The sequence below is a fragment of the Mycothermus thermophilus genome, assembly GCF_041956435.1.
Source record: "Mycothermus thermophilus strain CBS 625.91 unplaced genomic scaffold VTJ04scaffold_5, whole genome shotgun sequence".
NCBI classification, from domain to species: domain Eukaryota; kingdom Fungi; phylum Ascomycota; class Sordariomycetes; order Sordariales; family Chaetomiaceae; genus Mycothermus; species Mycothermus thermophilus.
In genome coordinates, this window is record NW_027191431.1 from 2,731,464 (window position 1) to 2,757,099 (window position 25,636).

General features: G+C 57.5%; 9 protein-coding genes across 9 annotated transcripts; 4 read left to right on the forward strand and 5 right to left on the reverse strand.

The window, feature by feature from the left end:
- On the forward strand, positions 1–2,327 carry VTJ04DRAFT_8062 (uncharacterized protein; the record flags this gene model as incomplete). Its single annotated transcript, XM_069366458.1, has 5 exons — positions 1–24; positions 108–461; positions 529–1,485; positions 1,547–1,845; positions 1,919–2,327. The coding sequence occupies 5 exons, from the start codon at positions 1–3 to the stop codon at positions 2,325–2,327; spliced, it is 2,043 nt and encodes a 680-aa protein (XP_069217390.1).
- A 235-nt stretch (positions 2,328–2,562) lies between these two features.
- Positions 2,563–5,891, reverse strand: VTJ04DRAFT_8063 (uncharacterized protein; the record flags this gene model as incomplete). The annotated part of the gene is made up of 4 exons (XM_069366459.1): positions 2,563–2,984; positions 3,802–4,504; positions 4,566–5,594; positions 5,712–5,891. 4 exons carry the CDS (start codon positions 5,889–5,891, stop codon positions 2,563–2,565), a joined length of 2,334 nt encoding a protein of 777 aa, XP_069217391.1.
- Positions 5,892–6,644: 753 nt separating this feature from the next.
- On the reverse strand, positions 6,645–7,301 carry VTJ04DRAFT_8064 (uncharacterized protein; the record flags this gene model as incomplete). The annotated part of the gene is made up of 4 exons (XM_069366460.1): positions 6,645–7,051; positions 7,131–7,156; positions 7,219–7,232; positions 7,293–7,301. The coding sequence occupies 4 exons, from the start codon at positions 7,299–7,301 to the stop codon at positions 6,645–6,647; spliced, it is 456 nt and encodes a 151-aa protein (XP_069217392.1).
- Positions 7,302–8,490: 1,189 nt separating this feature from the next.
- VTJ04DRAFT_8065 (uncharacterized protein) lies at positions 8,491–12,424 on the forward strand (the record flags this gene model as incomplete). Its single annotated transcript, XM_069366461.1, has 4 exons — positions 8,491–8,532; positions 8,602–11,215; positions 11,287–12,220; positions 12,310–12,424. 4 exons carry the CDS (start codon positions 8,491–8,493, stop codon positions 12,422–12,424), a joined length of 3,705 nt encoding a protein of 1,234 aa, XP_069217393.1.
- A 1,825-nt stretch (positions 12,425–14,249) lies between these two features.
- VTJ04DRAFT_8066 (uncharacterized protein) lies at positions 14,250–16,248 on the forward strand (the record flags this gene model as incomplete). Its single annotated transcript, XM_069366462.1, has 5 exons — positions 14,250–14,393; positions 14,473–14,514; positions 14,631–15,508; positions 15,662–16,121; positions 16,225–16,248. 5 exons carry the CDS (start codon positions 14,250–14,252, stop codon positions 16,246–16,248), a joined length of 1,548 nt encoding a protein of 515 aa, XP_069217394.1.
- A 194-nt stretch (positions 16,249–16,442) lies between these two features.
- VTJ04DRAFT_8067 (uncharacterized protein) lies at positions 16,443–19,204 on the reverse strand (the record flags this gene model as incomplete). The annotated part of the gene is made up of 2 exons (XM_069366463.1): positions 16,443–19,008; positions 19,074–19,204. 2 exons carry the CDS (start codon positions 19,202–19,204, stop codon positions 16,443–16,445), a joined length of 2,697 nt encoding a protein of 898 aa, XP_069217395.1.
- A 682-nt stretch (positions 19,205–19,886) lies between these two features.
- Positions 19,887–21,308, forward strand: VTJ04DRAFT_8068 (uncharacterized protein; the record flags this gene model as incomplete). Its single annotated transcript, XM_069366464.1, has 4 exons — positions 19,887–19,991; positions 20,097–20,259; positions 20,332–20,642; positions 20,730–21,308. The coding sequence occupies 4 exons, from the start codon at positions 19,887–19,889 to the stop codon at positions 21,306–21,308; spliced, it is 1,158 nt and encodes a 385-aa protein (XP_069217396.1).
- A 34-nt stretch (positions 21,309–21,342) lies between these two features.
- VTJ04DRAFT_8069 (uncharacterized protein) lies at positions 21,343–21,740 on the reverse strand (the record flags this gene model as incomplete). Its single annotated transcript, XM_069366465.1, has 2 exons — positions 21,343–21,389; positions 21,440–21,740. The coding sequence occupies 2 exons, from the start codon at positions 21,738–21,740 to the stop codon at positions 21,343–21,345; spliced, it is 348 nt and encodes a 115-aa protein (XP_069217397.1).
- Positions 21,741–22,319: 579 nt separating this feature from the next.
- VTJ04DRAFT_8070 (uncharacterized protein) lies at positions 22,320–23,722 on the reverse strand (the record flags this gene model as incomplete). Its single annotated transcript, XM_069366467.1, has 3 exons — positions 22,320–23,237; positions 23,299–23,581; positions 23,646–23,722. The coding sequence occupies 3 exons, from the start codon at positions 23,720–23,722 to the stop codon at positions 22,320–22,322; spliced, it is 1,278 nt and encodes a 425-aa protein (XP_069217398.1).
- Between the last annotated feature and the right edge of the window lie 1,914 nt (positions 23,723–25,636).

Genomic DNA, 25,636 nt, shown 5'->3' on the forward strand with positions numbered 1-25,636 from the left:
ATGAAGCGTTTCGGCGCCAGAGTCGTAAGTCTTTTCTCAACCGACCGACCCAGCTCGACCGTCTTGTTCCTGTTGGCTGACCATGTCACTCTTCTTTCTCTCTCCAGCTCTCCCGAGGGAAGGACTCGAGCAAGTCCTCCAAAAAGAACAAGGACAAAGATAACAACAATGCGTCTCAGAGTCCCGCCCGGGATCCCAACCCGTCGCCCGTCGTAACCCCGTCCTCCTCTACGTCGACCCTGAATGATCCCCGCAACAAGCCCCTTCCCCCGAACAATGCCCACCACGACCAGGCCCAGCTGGCTGCCCACGGCCACCCCGGACCTGCTCCCGTGAACCCCGGCGTCCCTGATAGATACGGCGCTGCTCCCGGACCGAGCCAGCCGCCTAACGGCACGGTTAATACCCCGGCTCGCCATGGAACCCTGCCGCCCACCGTCATCATCAGCCCAAGCGCTCCGGTAGGTCTAGGACATCTCTCTGCCAAGATTGCACGGAAGCAAGCATACTGACTCCCGGCTCCTGCAGCATGTGCCACCCCCCGGTGCCCCCGAGGTCATGCCTCACGACCTTGCCCCGCCAAAGGCCGGCCAAAAGTCGTTGATGTTTGACCGTCTGCACCAGACTCCCAAGGATGTCCTCGACGGCCCCAAGACCCCGAGGCGCCAGCACTCGTCTCGCTTCGACATTTCGGCGAACCGCGAGCTGGAGAAGCTCCCCGGCTTCCACGAGGTGCCGCCCAATCGTCGCGAGGAGCTCTTCATGAAGAAGATTGAGCAGTGCAACGTCATCTTCGACTTCAACGATGCCAGCGCCGACATGCGGTCCAAGGAGATCAAGCGTCTTGCCTTGCACGAGCTGCTCGACTACGTGGCCAACAACCGCCAGGTGATCACGGAGCCCATGTATCCCGTCGTCGTCAACATGTTCGCCAAGAACCTGTTCCGCCCCATCCCGCCCCCCGTGAATCCTCAGGGCGAGGCCTTCGACCCGGAGGAGGACGAGCCCGTCCTCGAGGTCGCATGGCCTCACATCCAGGTCGTCTACGAGTTCTTCCTCCGCTTCATCGAGAGCCAGGACTTCAACACAAACATTGCTAAGGCCTACATCGACCACAGCTTCGTCCTGCAGCTGCTCGAACTGTTTGACTCTGAAGATCCTCGCGAGCGCGACTTCCTCAAGACCACCCTGCACCGCATCTACGGCAAGTTCCTCAACCTGAGGTCCTTCATCCGCCGCTCCATCAACAATGTCTTCTTCCAGTTCACCTACGAGACGGAGCGCTTCAACGGCATCGCCGAGCTCCTCGAGATTCTGGGTTCCATCATCAACGGTTTCGCCCTCCCGCTCAAGGAGGAACATAAGCTCTTCCTGACCCGCGTCCTGATCCCGCTGCACAAGGTCAAGAGCCTGAGCATGTATCATCCTCAGCTTGCCTATTGCATTGTGCAATTCCTCGAGAAGGATTCGTCCCTGACGGAAGAGGTGGGTTTTTGTTGTGTTGGTCTGTTTTGTCCTCGAAATTCTTACTAACTTGGTACATCAGGTCGTTCTCGGTCTCCTCCGGTATTGGCCCAAGGTCAATAGCACCAAGGAGGTTATGTTCCTGAACGAGGTCGAGGATATCTTCGAGGTGATGGACCCCGCCGAGTTCGCCAAGGTGCAGGAGCCGCTCTTCCACCAGCTGGCCAAGTCGGTCGCCAGCCCGCACTTCCAAGTGGCTGAGCGTGCCCTGTACTTCTGGAACAACGAATACTTCTGCAACCTTGTGAGCGACAACGTCGAAGTCATCCTGCCCATCATGTTCGCCCCGCTCTACGAAAACTCCAACGGTCACTGGAACCGGTGAGTGACTTGTTCTCCTCCAAGTCATCTGTCGTCATTGTCGACCGCATGCTGACAGTTTTGGGTGACACAGTACCATCCACGGCATGGTCTACAACGCCATGAAGCTCTTTATGGAAATCAACCCGCAGCTCTTCGACGACTGCTCGCACGAGTACACGGAGCAGCAGAACACGGCGGCGGCGCGCGAGCGCGAGCGCCAGAGGCGATGGGCCGCTATCGAGGAGCAGGCGAGGCGGAGGAAAGCCGAGATGATGGCCAACGGCGGCTCGCAGTCGGGCCAGTCCGACAAGCCCTCGGGCCCGCCCCAGCGCACCAAGATCACCCCGCTCCCCCGGCTCGAAGAGGTGGATGTTGCCGAGGACAATTCCAAGAGGCTCGACTCGCTGAAGCTGCAGGATTCTTCTTCGACCGCCGCCGCAGCTGGTGCGAGTAGGGAGAGGGTGAGGGGGAACTCGGTCGGGTCGGCTAGGAGTCGGTGATGATCGATGATGAGGATGATGGATGATGAGGTTGTTTCCTTCTTTCTCTCTATCTCTCTCTCTCTCTCTCTGTCTCGCTCACGCTCACGCTCACGCTCTCTCTTGTCTACGAGTATCCCTTTGCTGGGCTATGTATGGGATGGGGGACTTGGGTTGGCTTGGTTGGATGGGATGGGATGGGATGGGATGGATGGAAGGGAGTGTTGGTTGGGGTGGGGATAGGTTAGATTCTTTTTTACACTTGGCTGACTGACTGACCCTTGCTTGCTGTGTCGTTGTTAGTTTGAGAGAGAAGGGCGGGCAGGGGGAGGTTTTTCATGACGACGCTGCGCTGCTGTGACGTGGGCGTGTTTGGGAGTCTTGTTTGTTTGTTTGTTTGGCTTTTACTTTTACTTTCTGTTCTCTGTCGATCTATCTCTCTCTTCTTCATCCATCCCCTTTCATTCCTGGTCCTACGGGAAAAAAAGTGTGTGTGTATGTATGTGAGAGAGTGTGATGACAGGAGCGTGGTGGGGTAGGTATGGGAAGGGGGGAAGGATAAGGTGATGATGGGTTGGTTGGTTGGTTTAACTTTCTTTCTCATCATGCTTCCTTTTTTTTTCTGTGTCTTCTTCTTTCTTTTCTCTGGCTTTTGTTTTGAGTGTCTTGGTTGTTGGTCTTTTTTTTTTGTCAGAATCCTGTTTGATGATAGAATTGTCTTTTTTCTTCTTCTTTTGTCGGTTCTACGGAGGTATGTACTTCTTTTGCGACTGGGGCCCCCAACTACACACTAAACGGTAACACTTACCTTATTGATGAACCTCCTCCTACTCATCCTCTTTCATCGACGTAGCATTCACGTTATTTGGTCTTGGCGCCTACCTACCTCCTTACGTACCTCAGCTCAACACGCCGGCAAGCCACGACAGTTTTTGAAAAATGCTCGACTCATGAATAGGTGCATAGCACTCCTTGGACGGTTCTTTTATCAGGTAAAAAAGGATAGAATGAAATGAGATGGTGGGATCGATAGGGACCAGGTAGCAACTAAATAGAGATGCTGGGGTTCGCCTTTTAAATTTGGACTGAACTTTGTTTTTTTCATGTCAACTCACAAAAGGGGAGATTGGGTGTATGTCGGTGGTGGACTGGCATGGTCTTGTGAACAATGCTACTTCTATCACAAACATCAGTATCTGGCTTAGATAGGATAGACATCGTTGACTTGTGTTCTTCAATCGAACCATTCACATCTGAGGAGAGATAACGGATCGAGAAACTTAATCCATTAATCGTTCACTCCCCGACCTGACCTCAGCTAGCTAGGTAAGTTAGGCAGGTAGGCAAGTACCTATTAGGTACGTGGATGGACGACACACTACTATTCCACACATACACCAACCAACACACTCCTTCATCCCACCCCCCTCTGACATCCACACCAAACTAAACCAAACCAAACCAAGTTCAACCATCCTCTCCCTCTCTCCCTCACCATCGCCGATCATGATGATACCCATCCCCGCCACCTCCCCTCCCCCTTCCATGCTGCTGCTGATATCCTCCTCCCTGTTGATACCCTCCACCACCCGGCAGATGAACCGGCCAAGCCGGAGCACCACCAGGGTATGGATGCGGAGGCGGAGGCGGTGGGACAGAACCACCTGGCGGAGGCGGTGGGGGATAATACCCTCCCCCTGCAGGAGGAGGAACGGGTGGTGGCGGCCACTGGCCTTGATAATTCCCCTGCGGCGGTACCGGTGGCACCGGTGGTGGTGGGATGGGAGGGTATCCGATCCCTCCTCCGAAGGCCTGAGGTGGTGGTGGGATGGGGAAGGGGAATTGACCCGGCCCTGGTGGTTGGGGGATAGGAGGTGGTGGGGGGTGGTGGTTCCAGGGTCCTGGAGGAGGTGGAGGAGGGACGCCTGGCGGCTGGAAGCCGGTGCGGGGCGGTTGATGTTGTTGTTGTTGTTGGTGGTGGTGGTGTTGTTGGAAGGAAGCTTCAGTGTGACGGGGTCGTGGTGGGCTTGGGGAGCGACGCCGACTTCGAGATCGGCGCGAGTCGTAGGAACGACTTCGGCGGCGATGGGATCGGGAACGGGATCGGGAGCGCGAATGACGGCGGGAGCGGGAGATGGAGCGAGAGCGAGAGCGGGAACGGCGGTAGCTGCGACTTCGCGAACGAGATCGAGAACTGGCTGGGGTTCTGGACCTGGTCCTGCTCCGGCCGCGGCGTCGATCGGGCGGGGAATGAGACACCCTGGCACGCTTGAAGGCTGGACGGCTCATGCTGCGGCTCCTGCTCCGGCTCCGGCTGCGACTGCGACTGCGGCTTGATGAATCGCTATGTGCACGACGCCGACTACGAGAGCGGGCATCAGCGCGGCTATAGGAGCGCGACGAGCTTGTCCTGCCGCGATCGGATTCCTCGTGGCTGCCGCCGTTTCGCATCCTCCGCTTCATCTTCTCGCAAAAGGCACGAGACCAGCCGTAGTAGGTTTCTCCCGAAATGATTTCCCCCGTTGCTTGGTCGATCTCGATGCGCTCGCCCAGCTGGTTGATGTCAGACGTGGCGCTCTCGTCGCGGGTTTGCTCGGTGCTGTAGATGCGGTCGATGGCGGCGAGCAGGTCCTTGGCAGCGTTGACAAGGGCCTTGTCGGCCGGACCCTGGGAGAGGACGAGCGGTTTGATCATGGACGGGTTCATGGGCCGGGTCGAATTCGGCTCCAGGACTGGAAGCCAGTTCCCCGCAGGCAGATCGTACCAAGGCGTCGAAGGGTCTCCGTGCATGGCGGGCATGACCCACGGGGCCGTCTTGGCCGCCTTTGCGATGGCGCTGGCCGAGTTGTCGGCGACATTCTCGGCTTTCTCCTGTCCGACCGACGTCGGGCCCTCCTCAACGGCCGATCGCAGCTTTGGAATGAAGCCGTCGGAAAAGTATCCCTTCTCCTCCCACAGGGCGACCAGGTCCTGCAGCTTGCGGATATGCTTGGGGCTGTTCTTGAAGGAGGCGGCGGTCTTGATGAGGGCGGGCAGGGACGGCTCCAGCTTTTGGGCAAAGGCGTCGTCTCGCAGACGGAACTTGGCATGGTACAAGATGTCGTTGAGCAGGTAAAGGAGATGGAGGCGGCGGCGCCTGGCGGAGGGGACGCGGCCGTTGCGGGAGTTTGCGGCGGCGGCATCACCGTCGCCTCCAAACGACTTGGCCAGGGCGACGAGGTACTTTGCGAAGGGGGCGACGCGAGCGGATGAAGGAACCAAGTTGTTGAGAGCCCATTGTTTGCATCGCTGGCGACCAGCTTAGCCATGGGTCCACACCACAAGCATGTAGTTGAGTGTCATGGAGAGAGAAAGAGAGAGAGCAACGGGCAGAATAGCGGCACGGATGAGGCGTGTGGTTCAAACCTGGACATTGGAAGGTGAGCACTCGGTGACGGCGGCGCTGACGAGCGAGAAGAGCGACTCGATGTCGTCGCGCGAACATGGGCGCGGGTCAGGACGGAAGAGGGCGCCCGACAGCGCCGTCTTGGCCACGATGAGCTCGGCCGACGACGACGACGACGACGACGACGCCGACGAGGCCATGGTGGGTGAGGAAGATGGGGTTGTGGCCAGCTGTGGCCAGTTGGAGGTAGTAGGAACTAGCTGAGGTTGAGTGTGGTTGGATGTTGCGCGGAGGATGCCGAGCTCAAGGTTGTGTTGTTTGAAGGACGATGCGCCTCAGCCTTGCGCCAAGTGAAGGAAAAGTGAACAAGCAGATTCGTTGAAGGTCGGCAGTTCCAAACCCCAGCGCCAAGACGGAAGCCAGGGACAGGGAGAGCTTGCGGCAGGGTCCCACTCTCTTGCTTGGCAGATGCTGTTTTCGTCAGTCTTGTTGTCTTGCTGTATTGTAATTACGCATTGAAGTCACCATGGATTGAACCGGGAATGTTCAACAGCGAGAGAGGCATCAGAGCCAAGATGAGATGGTCGGTGAAAAAAAAGACAACGCATTGTCTGTATTGAGTTGGCTCCCAGAGTGAAGATTTTAGTTGTCCATTCCCTGTGTCACCGCCCAAACCAAGACCGCATCGCATCGTCAAGAAAAACAAGGCAACCCGTAAACACAAATGGGAGCGTCCAGGGGACAATCAGCCGGGGTGGAATGTTCTGAAACCCAAAGCTGCTGTCATCAACGGTCCTACCCACCCAAAGACAACCCTGACCAGATGCAATCCATGTCCCGAACTTCACTAGATGCTTGTATGGTAGTACACAGAGGGCTGAGGCAACCCGTGACCTCCAGTTCAGAGCCCCTCATTGCTGCTGACCGGTACCGGTGTCGGCGGGGCATACCATTCACGAGAAGCGATCGCCCTTGCGGCTGCGGTACGCCTCCGAGGCCTCGTACTTGCTGCGCTCAAACTTGCCCTTTTCCAGGATACGCTGAGCTTCATTGGCCGGAGGAGGTCTCGTGGGCGCCGGGTCAAAGCTGGCTTCCTGGCTCGGGTGGAAGGTCCAGTCGGTGCGAGGGGGCTCGTTGCTGCATGTGGCCTCGATCCAGGCTGCGGTGCCCGGGATCTCGGAGAGCGGGCGCTTGTCGAGCGAGGTCGGCTTGTCGGTCGGGGCCTGGGTCGAGGTCGAGCCCGAGCCCGAGCCCTTCTCGAGCGACTGAGCCAGCTGCTTGCGCCTGCGCTGTTCCTCAAGGCGCGCCTGGCGGTCCGCGTTGATGCTGCGCTTGGCAAAGACGTAGGCGCCGGCACCAGCTGGATAGGGAGAGACAGGTCAGTGACCGAGGAACTCGGGGCAAAAGTGCATGAGAAAGCAAAGACAGGGTTGACATACCGACGCAGAGGGCGCCCCAGCCCGTCCTAAAATATACCGTAATTAGCTAAACCCTCCATGTTGTCGCGGAGGGGTCGCGGAAGCTCACCAGAAGGATTTGACCTGGATATCTTGGATTAGTTTCTTGCATGTTCATTTCCGCGACTGGTAAGAGGGACATACAGTGTTCATTTTGGATGTTTTAGTGCGACTCAGATCTTCCAATCCGCGACGTCCGCAATTGAAATCCGCGATGTTGAGAAGTGGCGGATTTATTTGGGTTGTCGGCAGTGAGTTGGAAGAAAGAAGAGGTGCAGCTCCGAAAGGCTCCGACTTGATGAATTGATGGGCTGATTCAGATGAAATGCTTATCGATAAGGGAGGGGAGCTCCAAGTGGCCGGCTCCACGTTGTGCAACTTTCTGTAATTCGGTAAGTACCAGTAAGGTAACAAACCAAGCGAAACCTGGAACGGGCACAACCTGGAAACGTGACCGTTACCGGCTGCAGTGCCGTTCCCTGCATCTTGGCATGACCCACCGCAGTGAGACTGGACCGCCGTGGGCCCTTGAGACCCGTGGATCCCGGACACCAGCTCGGACTGCCAACGCGCCCCCTGTGGCCTCCTGCCCGTCCTGGTGCATTTTGGTGCATTTGGTGCATGGATGCCGAAAAGAGGGAGCACACGGTGTAATTTACCAAAGGGGAAGCGCAGTCGTCATTCATCTCTCCTCCATCATCTGTTTCCAGTCACTTTCAGGTTCACTCTTGCTTGCTTTCTGCCCTTTTGCTGCCCCTCTGTTTCTTGCCCACAGGGAACATCCCTCGACCGGCGCCCTCTTCCCTTGCATTTACCGAGTCCTGTCCCGGCTCAAAGGACGCCCATAAGGACCCGAGACGGAGACGAGTCATCAACCATCTACCTCAGCAAACCAAAAGACCAAGGAAGTCAAAGTCAACGAACGGTGGCCATGTCTGGGCCTGGGTTCTTGGGACAAGCCGACACCTAGCCAATACTTGTCACTTGCCAACCCACCTTACCGTCAGGTACCTGGCCTACCTGACCTATCCGGTCTCGTTTCCTGCATCCCGAGTTACACGTCGACCTCACCTCCTCCATATCCACCGTATCCCGTATCCGCTTCCACCGCCCATCGCTCCCGACTTTGCCTTGACTCTTTTGCCCCGCGGTCCTCAGATTCATAGTCCCATTCTGCGACGCCTGTCTCTCCGTTTGACCACCTATTCTTCGCTCTACACAGACGAGAAGACCCGACTTCGCTGTGTGTGCCGGATGTGCAGTCCCTGATCATAGGGAGAGAGAGAGAGGTGTTTGCCCCCCTAGTGTTGATGGGCCACAGAAGCCACCAGTCCCCGTGTCCATGACTTCTCCGGAGAGCGACGGGCCTGATGGCTCCTCCATTGTACGTACAAACCACCACCTAGACATACACTCCTGCCTGCCTACGGGTTCCTGACTTTCTTGCGCACAGAGGCCCGTCTCGTCGCTGCTGGCTCAGTTCGAGCATCTGAGCAAGGCCGACAACTCTCCCCAAACGGCCCCTTCGTCTCGAACCGCTTCTCCTTCCCCGGCGCTGGCGCCGGCACCAGCTCCCAAGCCTGCCCGACTCCGTGATCGAGATTCGAGTCCGTCTGCCGCCCCGTCCGCCGCTCCGTCCGCTGCTCGTGAACCACCCCCCGTCCCTCCCCTGCGACCCAAAGACAAGCTACAACTCGGCACCCTCGCCGCGACATCTGCCCATGTACTACCACCACCGTCAACCTCTCCAACTCGCCCGAACCCACCGCTGCCCCCACCGGGTCAGAGCCCTCGAACCGAGTACCCGCCGTCCCTGACCGTGGAACCGCCGCATTCACCGCCTAAGAGAGGTCCCGGTGGCTTGCCCACGGGTGATCGGCCTGCCTTTGTGGAAGCCGACTTGGCCAAACCCGGGTCACCGGCCGCAGCATCGAAGCAGTTTAAGTTACCAAGCCGATCTCTTACGCCCGTTCCCGAACCCAAGACGTCACCGCGCCTCACGGCCTCAAGACCCCCATCTCCTCCTCCACCTAGGCGGTCGGCAGAACTCAGGAGAGAACGGGAGCTTAAGGAAATACTCAACACCTCCAGCAGTAGCAACACCACCGCCGCCCCTACCAACAACCCTCCCAGACCTGTCCCGCCGCCTGTGAACCGGGCAGAAAAGCCTGTCATCGGGGCCTCGAGGTTCTCACTCTTTTCCCGGCCCACCCCGCCTCCGCCCGAGCCGCAGCCTCGCCCTGCCGAATCGGTTTCGCCGTTCATGAGCCCGCCCCGAAGAAGCAATACTTTTGATGAGGATGATGTTCCGCCCGCGCTGCCGACGCGTCCTGCCGCACAACCCGACAAGCCACAACGGTCCAAATTGTACCAGGCAAATACCGACCCGTTTGATCCCCCGCCTGTCCATCCCTCGACGGCAGCCCGGAGGTTGGAAAGAAGCGAAAAGAACGCTGTAAACGGCACAGCCCCAGAGGAAGCAAAAGGACCGCCGGCGCTCCCGGCGAGGCCGCGCAGCTACATCGAGCCCTCTCGAGCAGTCCAACAAAACATACTCCCTCCACCGCGACCGCCACGCCCCGCAATCAACACCGCCTATGCCAACGAAGCCGGTTCGGCGGCACAGAAGAGGATATCGTCGACACCCACAACGCAGGCCCCACCGGCCATCCCAAGACTCAACGGCAGGTCGTTGACAATGGGCACGGAGCGGATAGTCAACCGGACGGTGCATGATCTCCGCACACCAGTCTCTGCTCTGTCTCCTCACGACCGCCCCTTCGATTCACATGCTGCCGGAGCCGCCAGGAACGAGGCGCCGCCCGCGACGCCGGTCGCAACCACGGCCTACCCGGACGCGTCGCGCACGAACCGAAGCAAGCCGTTCATCTCTAAGGGGGTGCACGAAATTGCGACAAACTATGACAGCCGCGTGCTTGACGTGTGCGGCTCTGTCGTGTGCACGACGGGCAATTACACGCGAGCGTGGAACGTGCTCGACGGCGAGCTCTTGATGAGCCTGGCCATGGGAGAGGGCCTGAAGGGGACGGCCATCGTCTTCAAGCCGGGCGAGAACGTGGATGAGGAAGGGAAGCGCGTGTGGATCGGCAACAACAACGGCGATCTGCTCGAGGCCGACATCATGTCGCAAAGCATCACTGGTCAAAAAACCAGCGCCCACGGCCGCTACGAGATTATCAAGATCTACCGCCACTACAACGAGCTGTGGACCTTGGATGAAAGTGGTGCGCTACATGTCTGGGGACCCGACGAGCGCGGAGTGCCGAACCTGAGCCTCAACCCGGCGCAGTCGTACCGCGTGCCCAGGGGACACACCTTCTCGCTGGTCGTGGGCGACGAGCTCTGGCATGCGACAGGAAAGGAGATCCGCGTCTTCCTGCCCACGCTGGACGGGAGGGAGCAGTTCCAGGTCCTGATCCGGCCGCTCGTCCAGGATGCCGCCGGCGAGGTGACGTCCGGCACGGTGCTGCCCTCGGAGCCGGGCAAGGTGTACTTTGGACACAGCGATGGCAAGGTCACCATCTACTCGACCAAGGACTACGCGTGCCTCAGCGTTCTAAATGTCAGCCAGTACAAGATCAACTCGCTCACGGGCACGGGGCGGTACATGTGGGCCGGGTTCAACACGGGCCGCATGTCGGTCTTCGACATGGGCCAGACCCCCTGGACGCTCAAGAAGGACTGGCAGGCGCACAAGAACCCCGTCATGAGGGTAGTTGCCGACCGGTCCAGCTTCTACACTCTGGACCGCTGCCAGGTGGTGTCGCTGGGCGCGGACAACATGGTGCGCCTGTGGGACGGGCTGCTGCAGGAGGACTGGCTCGAGAGCGAGATGAAGCTGCGTGACGTCGAGTACTGCACGTTCGACACCCTCAAGGCCATGATCCTGACATGGAACGCGGGCGCATCGACACCGCATAGCCTGCGGTATTCGGAATCGGATGCCTCGTTCATTCAGGATTTGTTGCAGAACAGCGGGTCGCCGGATATCATAGTGTTTGGGTTCCAGGAGCTGGTGGATTTGGAGGACAAGACGGCCACAGCGAGTGAGTTTCCCGATATCATCGACGTTTGTTGAAAGTTGTCGAGTTTGACTGACAATTCGTCTCTGCTACAGAACGCCTCTTCAAACCCAAGAAAAAAGAAGGCTCGGACCAAGAGCGCATGAGCCACCAATACCGCGACTGGCGCAATTTCCTGATCCAAAGCCTCGACGACTACATGCCGAGCGGCGGGCTCTACCACATCCTCTGCGCCGCGCCGCTGGTCGGCCTCTTCACGTGCATCTTTGTCAAGGCCGACCTGCGCGAGCGCATCACCAACCTCAGCAACGCCGAGGTCAAGCGCGGCATGGGCGGGCTGCACGGCAACAAGGGCGCCGTGGTGGTGCGGTTCATGGTGGACGACACGTCGCTCTGCTTCATCAACTGCCACCTGGCCGCGGGCCAGAGCCAGGCGACGGCGCGGCACAACGACATCGCCGCCATCCTGGAGGCCACGCTGCTCCCGCCGCTGCGCGACCCGCAGGTGCGCATCGACAGCTTCGTCGGCGGTGGCGACGGCTCCATGATCCTCGACCACGAGCTGTGCCTGCTCAACGGCGACCTCAACTACCGCATCGACACCATGAGCCGCGACACGGTCGTGGCGGCCGTGAAAGCCGGCAACCTGGCCAAGCTGCTCGAGCGCGACCAGCTGCTCGTGGCCAAGCGGCGCAACCCGGCGTTCCGGCTGCGCGCCTTCGAGGAGATGCCCATCGCGTTCGCGCCCACGTACAAGTACGACGTGGGCACGGACAATTACGACACGAGCGAGAAGCGCCGCAGCCCGGCCTGGTGCGACCGGCTGCTGTACCGCTGCGGTGCCGGGAAGGGCAGGATCGAGCAGCTGGATTATCGCCGGCATGAGGTGAGGGTGTCGGATCACAGGCCCGTGAGCGGCAGGTTTAGGTTTCAGGTCAAGAGGGTGGATCAGAAGAGGAGGGCGAAAGTGTGGGTGGAGTGTTTGCAGGGGTGGGAGGAGTTGAGGGGACGGGAGGGGGAGGGGGAGAGGTGAGTTTCTACTTTTCAGTTCCTTCCTTTTGTTTTTTTGCAAGTGAGATAGGTTGCTGACAGCAGTTGGTTGATGCCAACCCGAACAGGATGTACTACCTCACCAAGATCATCGGGTACGACAAGGCGACGGCGCAGAGGCTGATTGCCGATCGCGCGGCCAGGAGGGGAGGCGTTCATCGCAGTCCGAGCAGGCATGCTTAGGTAGTGCTGGTGAACGACGACAGACACTCCTTCTCCTCCTCCCTCTGGTAGTTGTTGTTCATACCTACCAACTTGGGCACATATGAACGAGATGAGATAGACAAGGATAAAGTTGGGAAATGGATGGGTGGGATGGGATGGGATAATCAGAGGAAGAGACGCAAGTACCATACGGACGCGACGAAGAGAAGAGAGTTGGTTTCTTGTTTTCTTAACCCCCCGCTGGATGTTCTGTGGCTTGGTAGTACCCCTACCTACCTAGCTAGGTAGGTCCCTAATCTACGAGTAATGGGCTAATGGGTTAATGGGATGGGATGGGATGGGATGGGGTGGGGTGGTATGAGGGTGGGTTGGAGTTGGAAAGGATTGGCTGGGGGGATTCGGACGGGGGGATAGGTAGGTAAGGGAAGGGGATTTTTTATAGCGACATAGCGAGGATAGATAGACCTGGTGTTGTTTTCTTTCTCTGCCTCTCTATTTTCTCTCTCCTTTGGATGGTATGGGGTGGATGGATGGAGTGTATGCATACTTGTTTCGGGGTGACTGATATCTCAATCAAGGGGAATTGGGTAGGTGTTGTGTGTACATCAGGTATTATCAGGTACTTCGGGATGAGAGAGACGTAATTGTAGGGATTCCGGCGGTCTCTTGCCTACGGAGAACCTAGCTAATGCAGCCCAAGCAAGGTCTTTTACTCGGACTAATTACGTGTATGTACTGTGGTGTTGCCAGAACGGAAAGAAATAAACAAAGAAAAGTTGGTGAGGTCCAAATCTCAGACATCATTTAGCATTAAGTCAGCTCACGTAAAACGTGGCCGAGGACGAGCTGAACGGTTTGTTCCCGGCTGGGTGGTTTTCGCTTCCGGAGATGGGACGAAAATACGGATACCGGATATGTGCGGCTTTGTTTGCCTGGAAGGGGTGGGTGATGATGTCATTCATTTGGATTGCGGCTTGACTTGGGAATTCGGCCTCGGGGAAATTGACCAAAGACTTTTGTCAGCCAAACTGTCGATTGGGATAGGTACGAGTCCCGGCGTTGTCTGGTTGGGTCTACAGCTCAAGTGTAGACAGGCACATCTCAGTACAGGAGGAAAGAAAAGGGATAATGGATAATTCTATGATTTTCGGGTTTGGTCTGAGTGTAAGGTGTGATATGCTTCCTGTATATTTGGTACCTTTGGCTGGGAGGTGGTTGATGTGTGGCTTGACCTGTCCTCTGACGGCCCCGATGACGACGTACCCCCATTCCTTGAGTCCCCTTCAGTTCAGGGTGTAGCCTGTCTTTGATTTGGGTGTGCTTACCTGAACTACTATCATATGTCATACATAGAGCGAATGTGTGACTCCTGATCCGGGGGAAGGAGGGCATCGTTTCTTGGACATTAGTAATTCACCTCATCCAGGCATCACAACCCCCCTTCTCTCAGCGCTTTAAGAATCACCACTTTTGCTAATCCCGTTCTACTTGAAGACATCTAGCTCGTGTTTTGAACTGAGGTATGTGTTGTATGTACAACTACCACTTTCCACAACTAATTGTGCTACATCTGATCACTTACACCACACCCCGCAGCACGAGTACACACATTCGTAATTGCATGCCTGTCCTCGTTCGAGCTACGCAAGGGCTGTTAAGAAGGAGAAGTATCCCCGGCAATGTGATTCCAAGCTTCTCAGCAACCGGTCATCTTGATCTATATCGTCAGCTTCATAGCCACCATTACCACCGCTACGAGAACAACTTCCCCATCTCGACGTCCTCATCATCATCACCCTCATCATCAGCAACAGCATCGACGACAAGAATAACCCTCGCAACCATGGCAAACACCTCACCCACCAATCCTACCGCCCCGCTCCCCTTCAAAATGCACATCACCCCGGACAACACGGGGTTGTGGCGCATTCGACAGACGGAGGAGGCGGCGAGGACGGTGACGGAGTTGTTGCAGAAGGATATGGAGGTTTGTTTACTTGTTTTTCTTCTTTTCCTGTCTTAGCTAGCAAGTGAGCTTTACGGTCATGAGCTAACACAAGAACCAGAACCACCACGTCTTCTTCAACCAGGATGGCTACCACAACCATGTAAGTCAAGTCCGACTTTTCCCCTCTCGCTATCATCCAACCACTCCATTCCTCAACATTACTTTTTTTCTTTTCTATTTCTTTTATCTTTTATATTCTTTCCTAACCTCTCTCAGATCCCGCACCACCTCCTCGCCCTCTACGGCACCGGCGCCGACCCCGCTGCTCTCCGTGCCGCCTACTCGCACAATGAAAGCTACCAACGCCCCGTCATGCCGTCGCACCGCGACGACCTGCCCGTCGTCCCCTTCCTCCCCTGGCCGGCCGCCGCGCAGCCGTACTTGAGCAAGGAGGAATACTACCCGGATTTTCTGCGGTTTTTCCAATCCGAAACCAGCCGCCTGGGCGGCTGGCGGGAGGTGGTGGGGAGGTATTTGTTGGGGCTGGATATGGGTGGGAAGGGGGGTAGTCAGGGGCTGGGGTCGAGAGGGGTTGAGGAGAAAAGAGGAGGAGCGGGAGGAGGAGTAGGGGGTGTGGTGTTGGGGGAGGAGAGGGGAAAAAAAGAGGATTCGCCTTTGTTGGTGAGGCTGTTCGCCGGGTTTTTGCATCCCATGATCCAGCTCATGTACGGGATCGAATGGGCGCAGGAGGCGGTGGTGGCGGAGGGGTTGGCGCAGACCGCGGTGCATTCGGCTGATATTGGGGAGTTTTTGATGGCCGCGGAGGAGCTGGCGGAGAAGAAGTACCGGAAGGAGAAGGACTCGGGGCAACAGCAGCAGAAGAGGGAGTCGGTCTTGTCGCTGTTGACCGAGGTCAGGAGTAACCCGAAGCTGGCGACGGCGGCGAGGATGAGCGATGCGAACAAGATCCGCGACGGCGTTATGGCGAGGGCGAAGGAGGAGATGCTGGCCGTCGCGGCCAAGGTGAGGGTCATGCCGGGCGAGGTGGAGGAGAGGACGGCCGAGATGCTTCAGGCGGCCTTGTTTATGGCGACGGCGGCGGCGTTGGAGAGGACGCCGGGGAAGAAGCCGGCGAGGATTGACTTTTTCTTGATGTGAGTGATCAACTTTTGTTTTTGTTCCCCAACTCCCCCCTACCTACCCCGATATGTTGCGCGCCTTTTGCACTCATGGCGATTCAACATGAGATGAGATACAACCTCCCCATATTACCTTACCTGCCTAGGTACTCACCCTCCCCCTCCCAGGCACCACGTAACCTCCAGCCCCTTCTTCATCACCCTCAACGCCCAGCCCTGGGTCCCCGCTGCCTCCAAAGCCCGCCTGCTCGAGTGGAAAATCCGCATGGACCTACTACAATACGCGGCGCGCGGCGCCCCGGAGTTGTCCGTCGACAAACTCGCCAACTATCAGCCCAAACACCACCCCGACGCCACGGGAGAACCCCCAAAGGGGCCCGCAGATATCATCTCCCGCCTCCACACCATCCCCGACGACGGCCATTCTATCAAGCTCGGCCGCGCGGCCGTCATTTGCCACGACATTTGCCGCAAGTTCGAGGACGATCCTCACCACCAGCCGCACGATTGGCTCGTCATTCGCGGCGACGACATGTGGAGGAGGGTGTGTCATTTGATTGTGGACTCGGTCGAGGTGACGTCTGGGCCGAGGTGGGTGAGGAGCACGGGGTTTGAGGAGGCTTGGAAGGTAAGTTTGTTTTATTATGTTTATCTTTTTATTCTATTCTTTTCCCTTCCCAAAGGATGGATCATGTGTGGGAGATGGTGGCTAATGAGTTGGTCCTACGTAGGATGTTCCGGACGTGGAGGGTTAAGACGGTCAAGTTGGCTACCTATGGGTTACGAGATTGCTGGAACTGGAGATGATGAGAAAGGGGAAGAAGCATCTCACATTGCGATAATTCATCATGACCACAAATTGAACACTGGACACCAAGATTGCCAAACAGATGGTATCACTCTGTATTTCCCAACGCCTGTCCCTTAGTTAAGTACTGTACCTACCCAGCTAATCTAGCCCAATCCACTCCTCCTCGCTCTCCTCCACATCCTCCTGCATAATATCATCCAGCGTCACCTGCTTCGTCGTCGTCGAAGGCAGCGCCTTCACCTCCGTAGCCTCCAGCGCACCATTCTCTCCGTTCACAGCCGCCGGCTTCTCCTTCGCTTGAAGAAGATAATCCACCATGTACACATTCTCATCCGCCAGCCTGCGCACCTCATCCTTCATCTTGGCCACCGCGCGCGCCACTACCCGCAGCTCGACATCCACCTTGCCCCGATTCGCCGACAGCCACGCGCCGTGCTTATCCACGAGCGCCTTGATCCAGAGCAGGCAAAACTCCACGTGGGGCGACTGCTCCGTTTGGGCGGCCACGAACCGGAGCAGGCGCGCCACGTAGACGGCGGGGAAGTGCTCCACGACCAGCTCGATCTCGCGGTGCGGGATAGCCTGGAACACGCGCTGGATCAGGCCCGCCTCGTTGAGCCGGAACGCCATGACCAGCGCTTTGAGGTAGTCTTTCTCCTGCTCGAGCACGGCGAGCGTCGAAGCCGGCGTGATCTCGAGGTTTAGATCGAACGGGTCGAACTGCACGCTGCTGTCGAGGCTGTAGATGAGCAGGCCCTCGGTCGACGCGGCGCAGAAGGACATGCCCGTCGGCGAGAAGGCGACGCCGCTGACCCGTACTTCGGGCATCTTCTTGCGCGCGCCCGGGTCGCCGCGCTTGGACCCGGGGAGGGAGCGGTCGATGCGATCTTCGAAGTCGGAGGCTTCGCCTTGGTCGTCCAGCAAACCCACCGGCCCGGCTTCGGTGATGAGCTTGCTGTTGAGGAACTCCTGCGTGCCAGAGAGCGAGAGGTTGACGCTGACGGTGAACTTTTTGAGCAGCACCATTGTCGTGGCAGAGTAGAGACAGATGTACTTGCTGTTGCCGCCGGCCAGAAGGCATGATCCGTCCATGCTGTAGCGGATGGTGTTGAAGCTCTTGGTTCCCGCAACATTGGCGGCGGTTCGGCGATCCGTGATCCTGCGGCCGCCCGAGACGTCACGCCGGCCATCAATGCCCGAAATCTGTTGAGCTTCCGAGACGGACCAGAACGTCAGCTGGCCGTCGAGCGTGGAGATGGCGATTTGCTTCGAGTCGGGCCGGAAGGCAATGTCGAGAACGTCGGACTGGAGCTGCAATGGCTCGCTGGTTTGTGTCCGGCTGAAGATGGACCATATCCTTGCTGTCCTGTCCCAGCTGCCGCTCACGAGCAACCCGCCATCCGGGGCGAAGGCAAGCGAAGACACGGGGCCTTCGTGGCCAGAGAGACGGTCGAGGAGCTGGCCCGTCTGCACGGACCAGATGTGGATGTCGAACGAGTCGATGGATCCCGCGGCCACCACTTCTCCGCTCGGGTCGACGGCCATGCAGGAGAATGATAGCCTCTCGGGAGCAGTAAATGTGCGGAAGTTGCGGTACCGGATCAGATCCCAGGCCCTGACTGAGCCGTCCAAGCTGGCTGTGAACAAGACGTTGCCCTTCTTGGCAAACTCACATGCCGTCACGCCACTGGTGTGCTCGGTGAAGGTGACGATACAGAAACCCGACTCAATGTCCCAAACCTTGACCTTGCCGTCGTCGGCCGCGGTAACTATGCGTTGGCCGTCGGGCGAGTAGGTAAGGGCGTTCATGGCGTCAAAGTGACCCTGCTGCTTGAGGATGTATGACTCGGACTGCCATTCCCACACCAGCAACTGTCCTAGCTTGGACGCGCCAAAGGCGAGCCACTCGCCACTCTTGTTGATCGTCACAAAATCGATCTCGTTTTGGGAGATGCTGAGGGTATGGATCTGGTTGAAGTCGGGCATTTCGTACAGGCCAAAGATTCCGTTGGAGAAACCCGCGACCAGCAGGTTGGACTGGGGGTGGAAGGTGGCGCATCGCAAGGTGGCGGCGTTCTGCATGAAGTAATGGCGGTTGACGATCCTCCACCGCATGTCCTCCTCGTCCACCATGTCGTCCTCGTCCTGGCCCGGCTTCGTCGTGTACTGCCACTCAAAGACTGCGCCATCTTTGCTGGCCGTGTAGATGATCTCCTGGTCCTTGGAGAACCACGCGCCCACGACTCCCTGCCTGTGTCCTGATAAAACGGTGGGCGTGAAGCCCTCCTCGGGGTTCACGCTCCATATCCGCGCCGTGAGGTCTTTGGAGGCGCTGAGGAAGAAGCGCGAGTCGGACGACCACTCGATGTGGCGGACGTCGTCGAAGTGCTGGGTGTGTGTGTGGTGGCGGACGAACGGGGCAAACTCAAACTCGCCGTCCTCGTTGGTGTCGGGGGTTGACGGGACGTGCCAGACCTCGATCTTTCTCCCGAGACCCACGGCAAAGTAGCGCCCTGACGGCGAGAAGGAAAGCGCGGTAATGCGCGACTTGAAGGAGAAGTGGTAGAGCACCACGCGACGTTGGAGGTGGGTCAGTATGGCCTGGCCATCTTCGTCGACGGAGAGGAGGAGGTTGCCCTGAGGGGTCAGGCCGATGCGGGTAATGTTCTTGCGGTGGGCGAAGGGGAGGGTATGCGACTTGTTCCTGGGAGCAGCAGCCAGTCAGTCAGTCTTAGCCTACTCTAGGCCTGCATATGCATAGTGACTTACTCTACGAGATTGAAGACGGTGACCCTGTTGCCGACAGGCGAGTAGAGATGGGTGCCGTCCGGACTGAAGAGGAGGTTTCCCCGGCAGTAGACTGTCCCCAGTAAATTGGAGAACCTGAAATCCGTCTTCATGATGGTGGCCCGTGGTCCATCTGAGGCTCAATTCATGAGTTCGCAGATGTCCAAAGTGGCATATGTCTTTGTTGTCGTCCAAAATTTCATGACAAAGTCCAGCGATGGACTCGAGCCGGTCTTGGTCTTCAACTTTTTAGTGGGTCCCTTTTTGGTGGGTCCGGCCAAGTCTCTCTGCCCTTCTCCGACTGGCTGGTTCACCGTGCAAGGTGTGGGCCCGGGTCCCAGGTGCAAGTGGGTCTTGGCAGCTGCCCAATTCCCGTGGGGGAGTGGAGACTGGGCTGGAAAGGGGAGCTCAACAGGACCCACTTTTTCCATCTTCTTCTCTGACTGGCCAGCGTTCGACAACCTGACTGCCAGTGGCCTGCGCTGGTCGACAGCTGCAAGCACGACGAGTCCAGGGTCGTCCAGGGTCTGGAAATTTGACGGGCCAAATTCCCCTGAATGCACGACCTGAGCTCCCCGTCCCCGACTCCCGTTCGACTCCATCTCATCTCCAACCTGAACCCTCCACTCCTCCGCCTCCTTGACCGAATCTCTAATCTCCAGGTCTTCTCCTCGACCCTCCTCAGCACCAACTCTCCTCCCAATTGCACCTCTTCGGCGTGCTAGTAACTAATACGTCCTTCGTGTCTCATTCATCCCTTTCCCCTCCATCACCGCTACTACATCCTCCGCCGAAATGGCTCCTGCCACCGCCGAAAGCGCGTCGCCCATTGGCATCGCCAACCTGCCCAACCAGCGGCACAAGATTGTCGCCAAGAGGGGTGCCGCCTTCACCATCATGGTCAGCCTTGCCGGTCCTCTGCTACTGCTGTTGCTGTAGCCTGTGACGCCGCCGTGTTTGTCTGTGATCGTCTGGTCTGACCGTGTGCTTGTCTTGTGTCTTTAGGTTGCCGGCGAGTCGGGTTTGGGCAAGACCACCTTCATCAACACGCTGTTCTCCACCACCATCAAGAACTATGCCGACCACAAGAAGCGCCACCAGAAGCAGATCGACAAGACTGTCGAGATTGAGATCACCAAGGCCGAGTTGGAGGAGAAGTTCTTCAAGGGTACGCGCCCCGACGCGATACCGACCCCCGGATACCCCGTCGTAGGCGCCCGGTACGCTGACTGGCAGCTAGTCCGTCTGACCGTCATCGACACCCCCGGATTCGGTGACTACGTCAACAACCGCGATTCCTGGCAACCCATCATCGAGTTCCTCGACGACCAGCACGAGTCGTACATGCTTCAGGAGCAGCAGCCGCGCCGCCAGGACAAGATCGATCTCCGCGTTCATGCCTGCCTCTACTTCATCCGCCCCACGGGCCACACCCTGAAGCCCCTCGACATCGAGGTCATGAAGCGTCTCTGCTCGCGCGTCAACCTGATCCCCGTCATCGCCAAGGCCGATACCCTTAGCCCTGCCGACCTCGCCAAGTTCAAGCAGAGGGTGAGTTGTTGTTGGCACAAGAAGAGGCGGTGAAGTCTGTCCCCGTCCCAGCCCTTGCTAATTCGACGCGTGTGTGTGTCTCTCCAGATCCGCGCCGTCATTGAGGCCCAGAACATCAAGATCTACCAGCCGCCGATCGAGGAGGACGACGAGGCCGCCGCCGCCCACGCCCGCAGCCTCATGGCCGCCATGCCCTTCGCCGTGATCGGCTCCGAGAAGGACGTCAAGACGGCTGACGGCCGCATCGTCAAGGGCCGCCAGTACTCGTGGGGTGTCGCCGAGGTGGAGAACGAGGACCACTGCGACTTCAAGAAGCTGCGGTCTATCCTCATCCGCACGCACATGCTGGACCTGATCCACACGACCGAGGAGCTGCACTACGAGGCGTACCGCGCCCAGCAGATGGAGACGCGCAAGTTCGGCGAGGCCCGCCCGAGAAAGCTCGACAACCCCAAGTTCAAGGAGGAGGAGGAGGCCCTGCGCAAGCGCTTCACCGAGCAGGTCAAGATCGAGGAGCAGCGGTTCCGGCAATGGGAGCAGAAGCTCATCGCCGAGCGCGACCGCCTCAACAAGGACCTCGAGCAAACCCACGCCCAGATCAAGCAGCTCGAGGCCGAGCTCGAGGCCCTCCAGGGCAATGCCGTCCGCAGCCACGGACGCCGTTAAGGGATGGTGGGTGCGGTTGGTTTGGGGGCTTGATTTATTTCGGCGCTCGGCCATCCACCACCATCCCTTTTGGTTCATCTTCTTGTAAGATGAGCCGCGTCGTTGCCGACCAAAACTCCTCTGTCGTTTACCCGTTTCCCCCTCCTCTGTCCTGTTCGTTTCGTCTCCTTTAGTCTCCGCAACACTGCTCCAGCCAGCAAGCCAGCCAAAGTCAAGTCCAGTCAAGTTTGATAGAGCGCACAAAAACGGGGAAAAAGAAGGGAGAAAAAAAAGAGAAAAGCTTCCAGAGGCGGGGTTATTAGAGGAGCTTTTGGGGGAATTTTTCCTCTCTTCTCTAGCTGGGGTTCCGTCTGTCGTATCTAGATAGGCGGCCTTGGCTGACCGCCCTTGTTTTGTTTTCTCTCCTTTTTCTTTTCTCTTTTTTTCTCGCATATTTTCTTGTTTTCAATCCCCAAGGAGAGAGAGAAAGAGAAAGTAAGGAGTTTGCGATTCTTTTTTTAGTTTTCGAAACCCCTTAGGATGATGTAATTTAGCCCCTTTCATGATACCAGATAATGAGAAAGGGCTGTTCGTCTTGGAGGATGTCGTTTGATATCACGACGTGCGTGATCTTGTGCTGCTAAGATGTGGGTGAGATTCGGTGACTTGGTTTTTAGATAAGTAATGACTCTTGGTCGTCATATTTTTTATGTCTTAGTTTTCACTCCTGCCACCTCGACAAGATTGGCAACAACAAGTCGAACTAACGCCTATGCTTCGATATCTCCCTCCTCATCCCAGAAGCAAGCAAAAGAATCCCTTCCCGAGATGCAAAAGGTTTTCCCATACATAGGTACATGAACTCAGGCATATCCACGACATGTCACGCCAGGTAACCCTCAGAAGCTACCCCCTCCTCATTTCCAGGCTACTGACAACTCCCCATCACCACCAATTTTATTGTGTTTTGAGATATTCACCTCAACAACAACACAAATATCTTTTCTTTCCTCCCTCTTCTCCTCCTGTCCCCTAAACAGCATCCACCATAGCCCTCGTGGTCAGCTGCTCGTTCTTGTTGCCCAGCTTGGAAATCTGCAAGAAGGCGTCCACCCCGTACCCCTCCAGGCTGTGCAGCGCCAGGCTGCCCGCCCAGTACTCGGCATAGACGCGGCTCAGGGGCAGGCCCATTCCCAGGCGCAGATTGGGCGGGCGCGAGGCGAGCGTGGCTAGCGAGCTGTTGGATGATGACGATGAGTCTAAACTACTATTACTGCTGCTGCTGGGAGGATCGAGCGGGCCTTCGGAAGCGCCGAGGGCGGGAGTGGCGGGGAGGCCGCGGCTGCTGCTTAGGCTGCTGCCGCTGCTGGTGGTGGTGGTGGAGTCGTCGACTTGGAGTTCGTGGATGGTGGCGGCCAGTTTGGGGACTTTGCACAGGTTTTCGAGGATCTGGGCGCTGGCGGGGCCTTTGGTGAAGGACCAGAGGTAGGGCAAAACGTCGCGGGGGATGCCGCCGCCTTGGTCGGAGATGCGGATGATGACGTGTTGTTGGGACTCGCAGATGGTTACTTCGATCGGCGGGGGCGGGGTTGTTGTTGAGGAGGGTGATTTGGCGCGTTGGCGCTGGTGGCGCTCGGCGACGGCTTGGATGGAGTTGCGCAGCAGCTCGCCGATGATGTATTCCAGATGGCTGAGGATGTAAGGGAAGTTGGCGTCCAGGTGGCCGTCGATGTGGATATGCGGGAGGGCGACGTCGGGACCGTAGGCGCGCTGGAGGATGGTGCGCACGGTGTGGGCGACGCGCTCCACGACGTCTTTGGCGTAGCATTTGAGGAAGACCTCGCCGATGAATTCGGATTCGGAGAGCTTCGCGCCGGGGGAGAACCAGGAGGCGTTGAAGGTGTCGGTGAGGGCGAGGTGTTGCTCGGCGATGACGCGTCGGGAGATGCGCTGTGGTGTGTGCGTTAGAGGGAGGTTGTCTGAGAGGAAAATAGAGGATAAAAACACGCACGGATCGGAGGATAGTGTTCATGAACTTGTCCAGCTCCGCGGCATCCATGAGTCCGTTACACTCAAGGATGCCCATTGCCAGTTTGGGGATCACCGGGAGATGCGCCTTCAGCATGGAGCGGATGGTCTTGCAGAAGCGGTCATTGTCCTCTGTGGTTTTAATCTCCTTGACCTTGCGGAAGGTATCGAAGGCTGTGTAGTACAGGTCGTAGACCTCATTGATGTGAGGGTTGGTCACGACAACATAGGGCAGGCGTTGCATATCGCGGATGCGGTGGGCGATCCTGGAGCGACTGGTCAGAATAAAGCCATAGCCATGGAGGATATATATATGCTCTGGAAACCTGCCTTGTTGGCAACTCAGTGCGGACATAGTTGGCCGATGCTATCAGCCTCTGCTCCGTCAGGGACCGGCCAAACACCATAAGTTGGCGGAGACTGATGGGACGGGCTTCGCGAGCAACCCATCTGTGTTGCAGTCAATAAGTGAGCATTTACACAGATACTACTACGGCAGAACAGGATGGAGAAGCATACTCATCCAGGACCGAAACAGGACGCCAATATTGGCTGCTCTGAGCATGTGAATGCCGAACCAAGGAGGGCGACCTGGTGTAAGCCAGAAATGGCCTTGAATGGGTGAGAAGAGAGTGCCTTGGTGTCATGTTCATTGGTCCTCGTCCTGCCCTCACCCGGGTGGCAGCCGTGGTGACATTGTACACTGGGAGGTGAGACATGCCGTTGCTGCCATTCGGTGGTGGACAGGTGAGGTGAAGGTGAAGGTGATACGGAGCGATATCGGCTTGGCAGTTCAAGTAATACGTCAGTACCATGAGAAATTGAAGTCGATAAGGGAACACGGATCGCGGGGTAGGTAAGGTATATTTACATTGGATTGGGACTTGGCTGGGACACGTTCGAGGTCAAGGAATGTGAGTCAGGGGATGAAGTGGCATGGTGATGAGTGTCAAGAGGGTCAGGGTATCGGACACCGGGCTGTAAGTGTAACGGTTCAAGTCAGCCGTTCACAAGGTCCAAGTCATGAAAATGGCAAGCAAATCGAGCGCCTGCGGTTTGGAGAAGGGGCTTGACCCCACACCGATGGACGTTTTGGGGAGGAGATGTAGCTACAGTGCGAGGGAAGTCATGTTGTTGGACACGCACGGTGCATTGAGAACCCCGCGATAGGTTTGGTGGTGCCCTGGATGGAAGAGTTTCTCTCCTCGGCCAACTTCCCAAGTCGAGGAGAGAGTGCTTTGGTTGACATTCTGGATGACGATTTTATTATTTTCTTAAATTTGCTATCATCACAACATCAGCATCTGATTTTATTGCTCCAAAACTATTGTGAGTCTGAACCCCCTCTCATCTGGTCTAACCAACAGTCGAGCATGCTTACCTGAACAACTGGGAAACTCATCAGAGCACAGTGCCGAGAATATCGCGTTTCCAGAGCAGAGGACAGAGGGGTCCATTGCTCGTTGTTTTCTTCGCATGGCATTGCATCCGGTTCTTCTGCCACCAGGCCTGCTAGCAAAACTCCTTCACAGTATTTTGACAGTCGGGGGTCTTCCTGTCATCGACAACATCCACCGAGACCAAGCGCTGATAGATCAGGTACTTATACTCTGAGCTTCCGACACCTCAAAGAACCCCGCAGCTCGGCCTACCGAAACTGGACAACAACAGACACATACACCCCCCGGGCCGTCCTGAACGAGGTTAAGGTCTTTACAAGTACTGTACAGTACCTGACTGTGAAGTCGGGCTGTCCCCAGAAAACGTTCACTTTGCTGAGGCTTGCTATTGCTGCGCCCCGTGGGTATAGTTACTCCGTCCATCCAGAGGTCGCCTACCCACCAAGCATGACTGTGTAAGCCCATCGCCAAGAACCCTGGAAGCTGCTGCGTTGCATTGGCTTCGTCGGCGTCTGCCACTGGTTGTTGAACAATGACCTAATCCAGTCTTGCACCGGCTTGGTGGCCATCTCCAGACCTAGGTAACTAGGTGCCTAGGTGACTATCTAGGTCCAGTGTGGTGATGCTGGAATGATGAGGTCCAGTGCTCTTCCAGGTTGTTCTTAGGGTACCTAGGCTGAGGTGCATTCTTCAGCGCTGCTTTCACATTCTTCCCCCGCCGTGGCTTGCATTGTCGTCAAGCGACCCGAGGTGAGCAGCCCGCTGCCCTGCCCACCCGCGGCCGGCATCACACTTCAGCCCCACCACGTCCACGGCGACCCAAGCTCCACCGTGGACTGCCTGGAACAGCTGGAGAACCTTGAACCCACATCCCGGTGCCGCCTGGTGTCCGGCTGTCGCCGCTCCTCTTCCAGGCCCCGT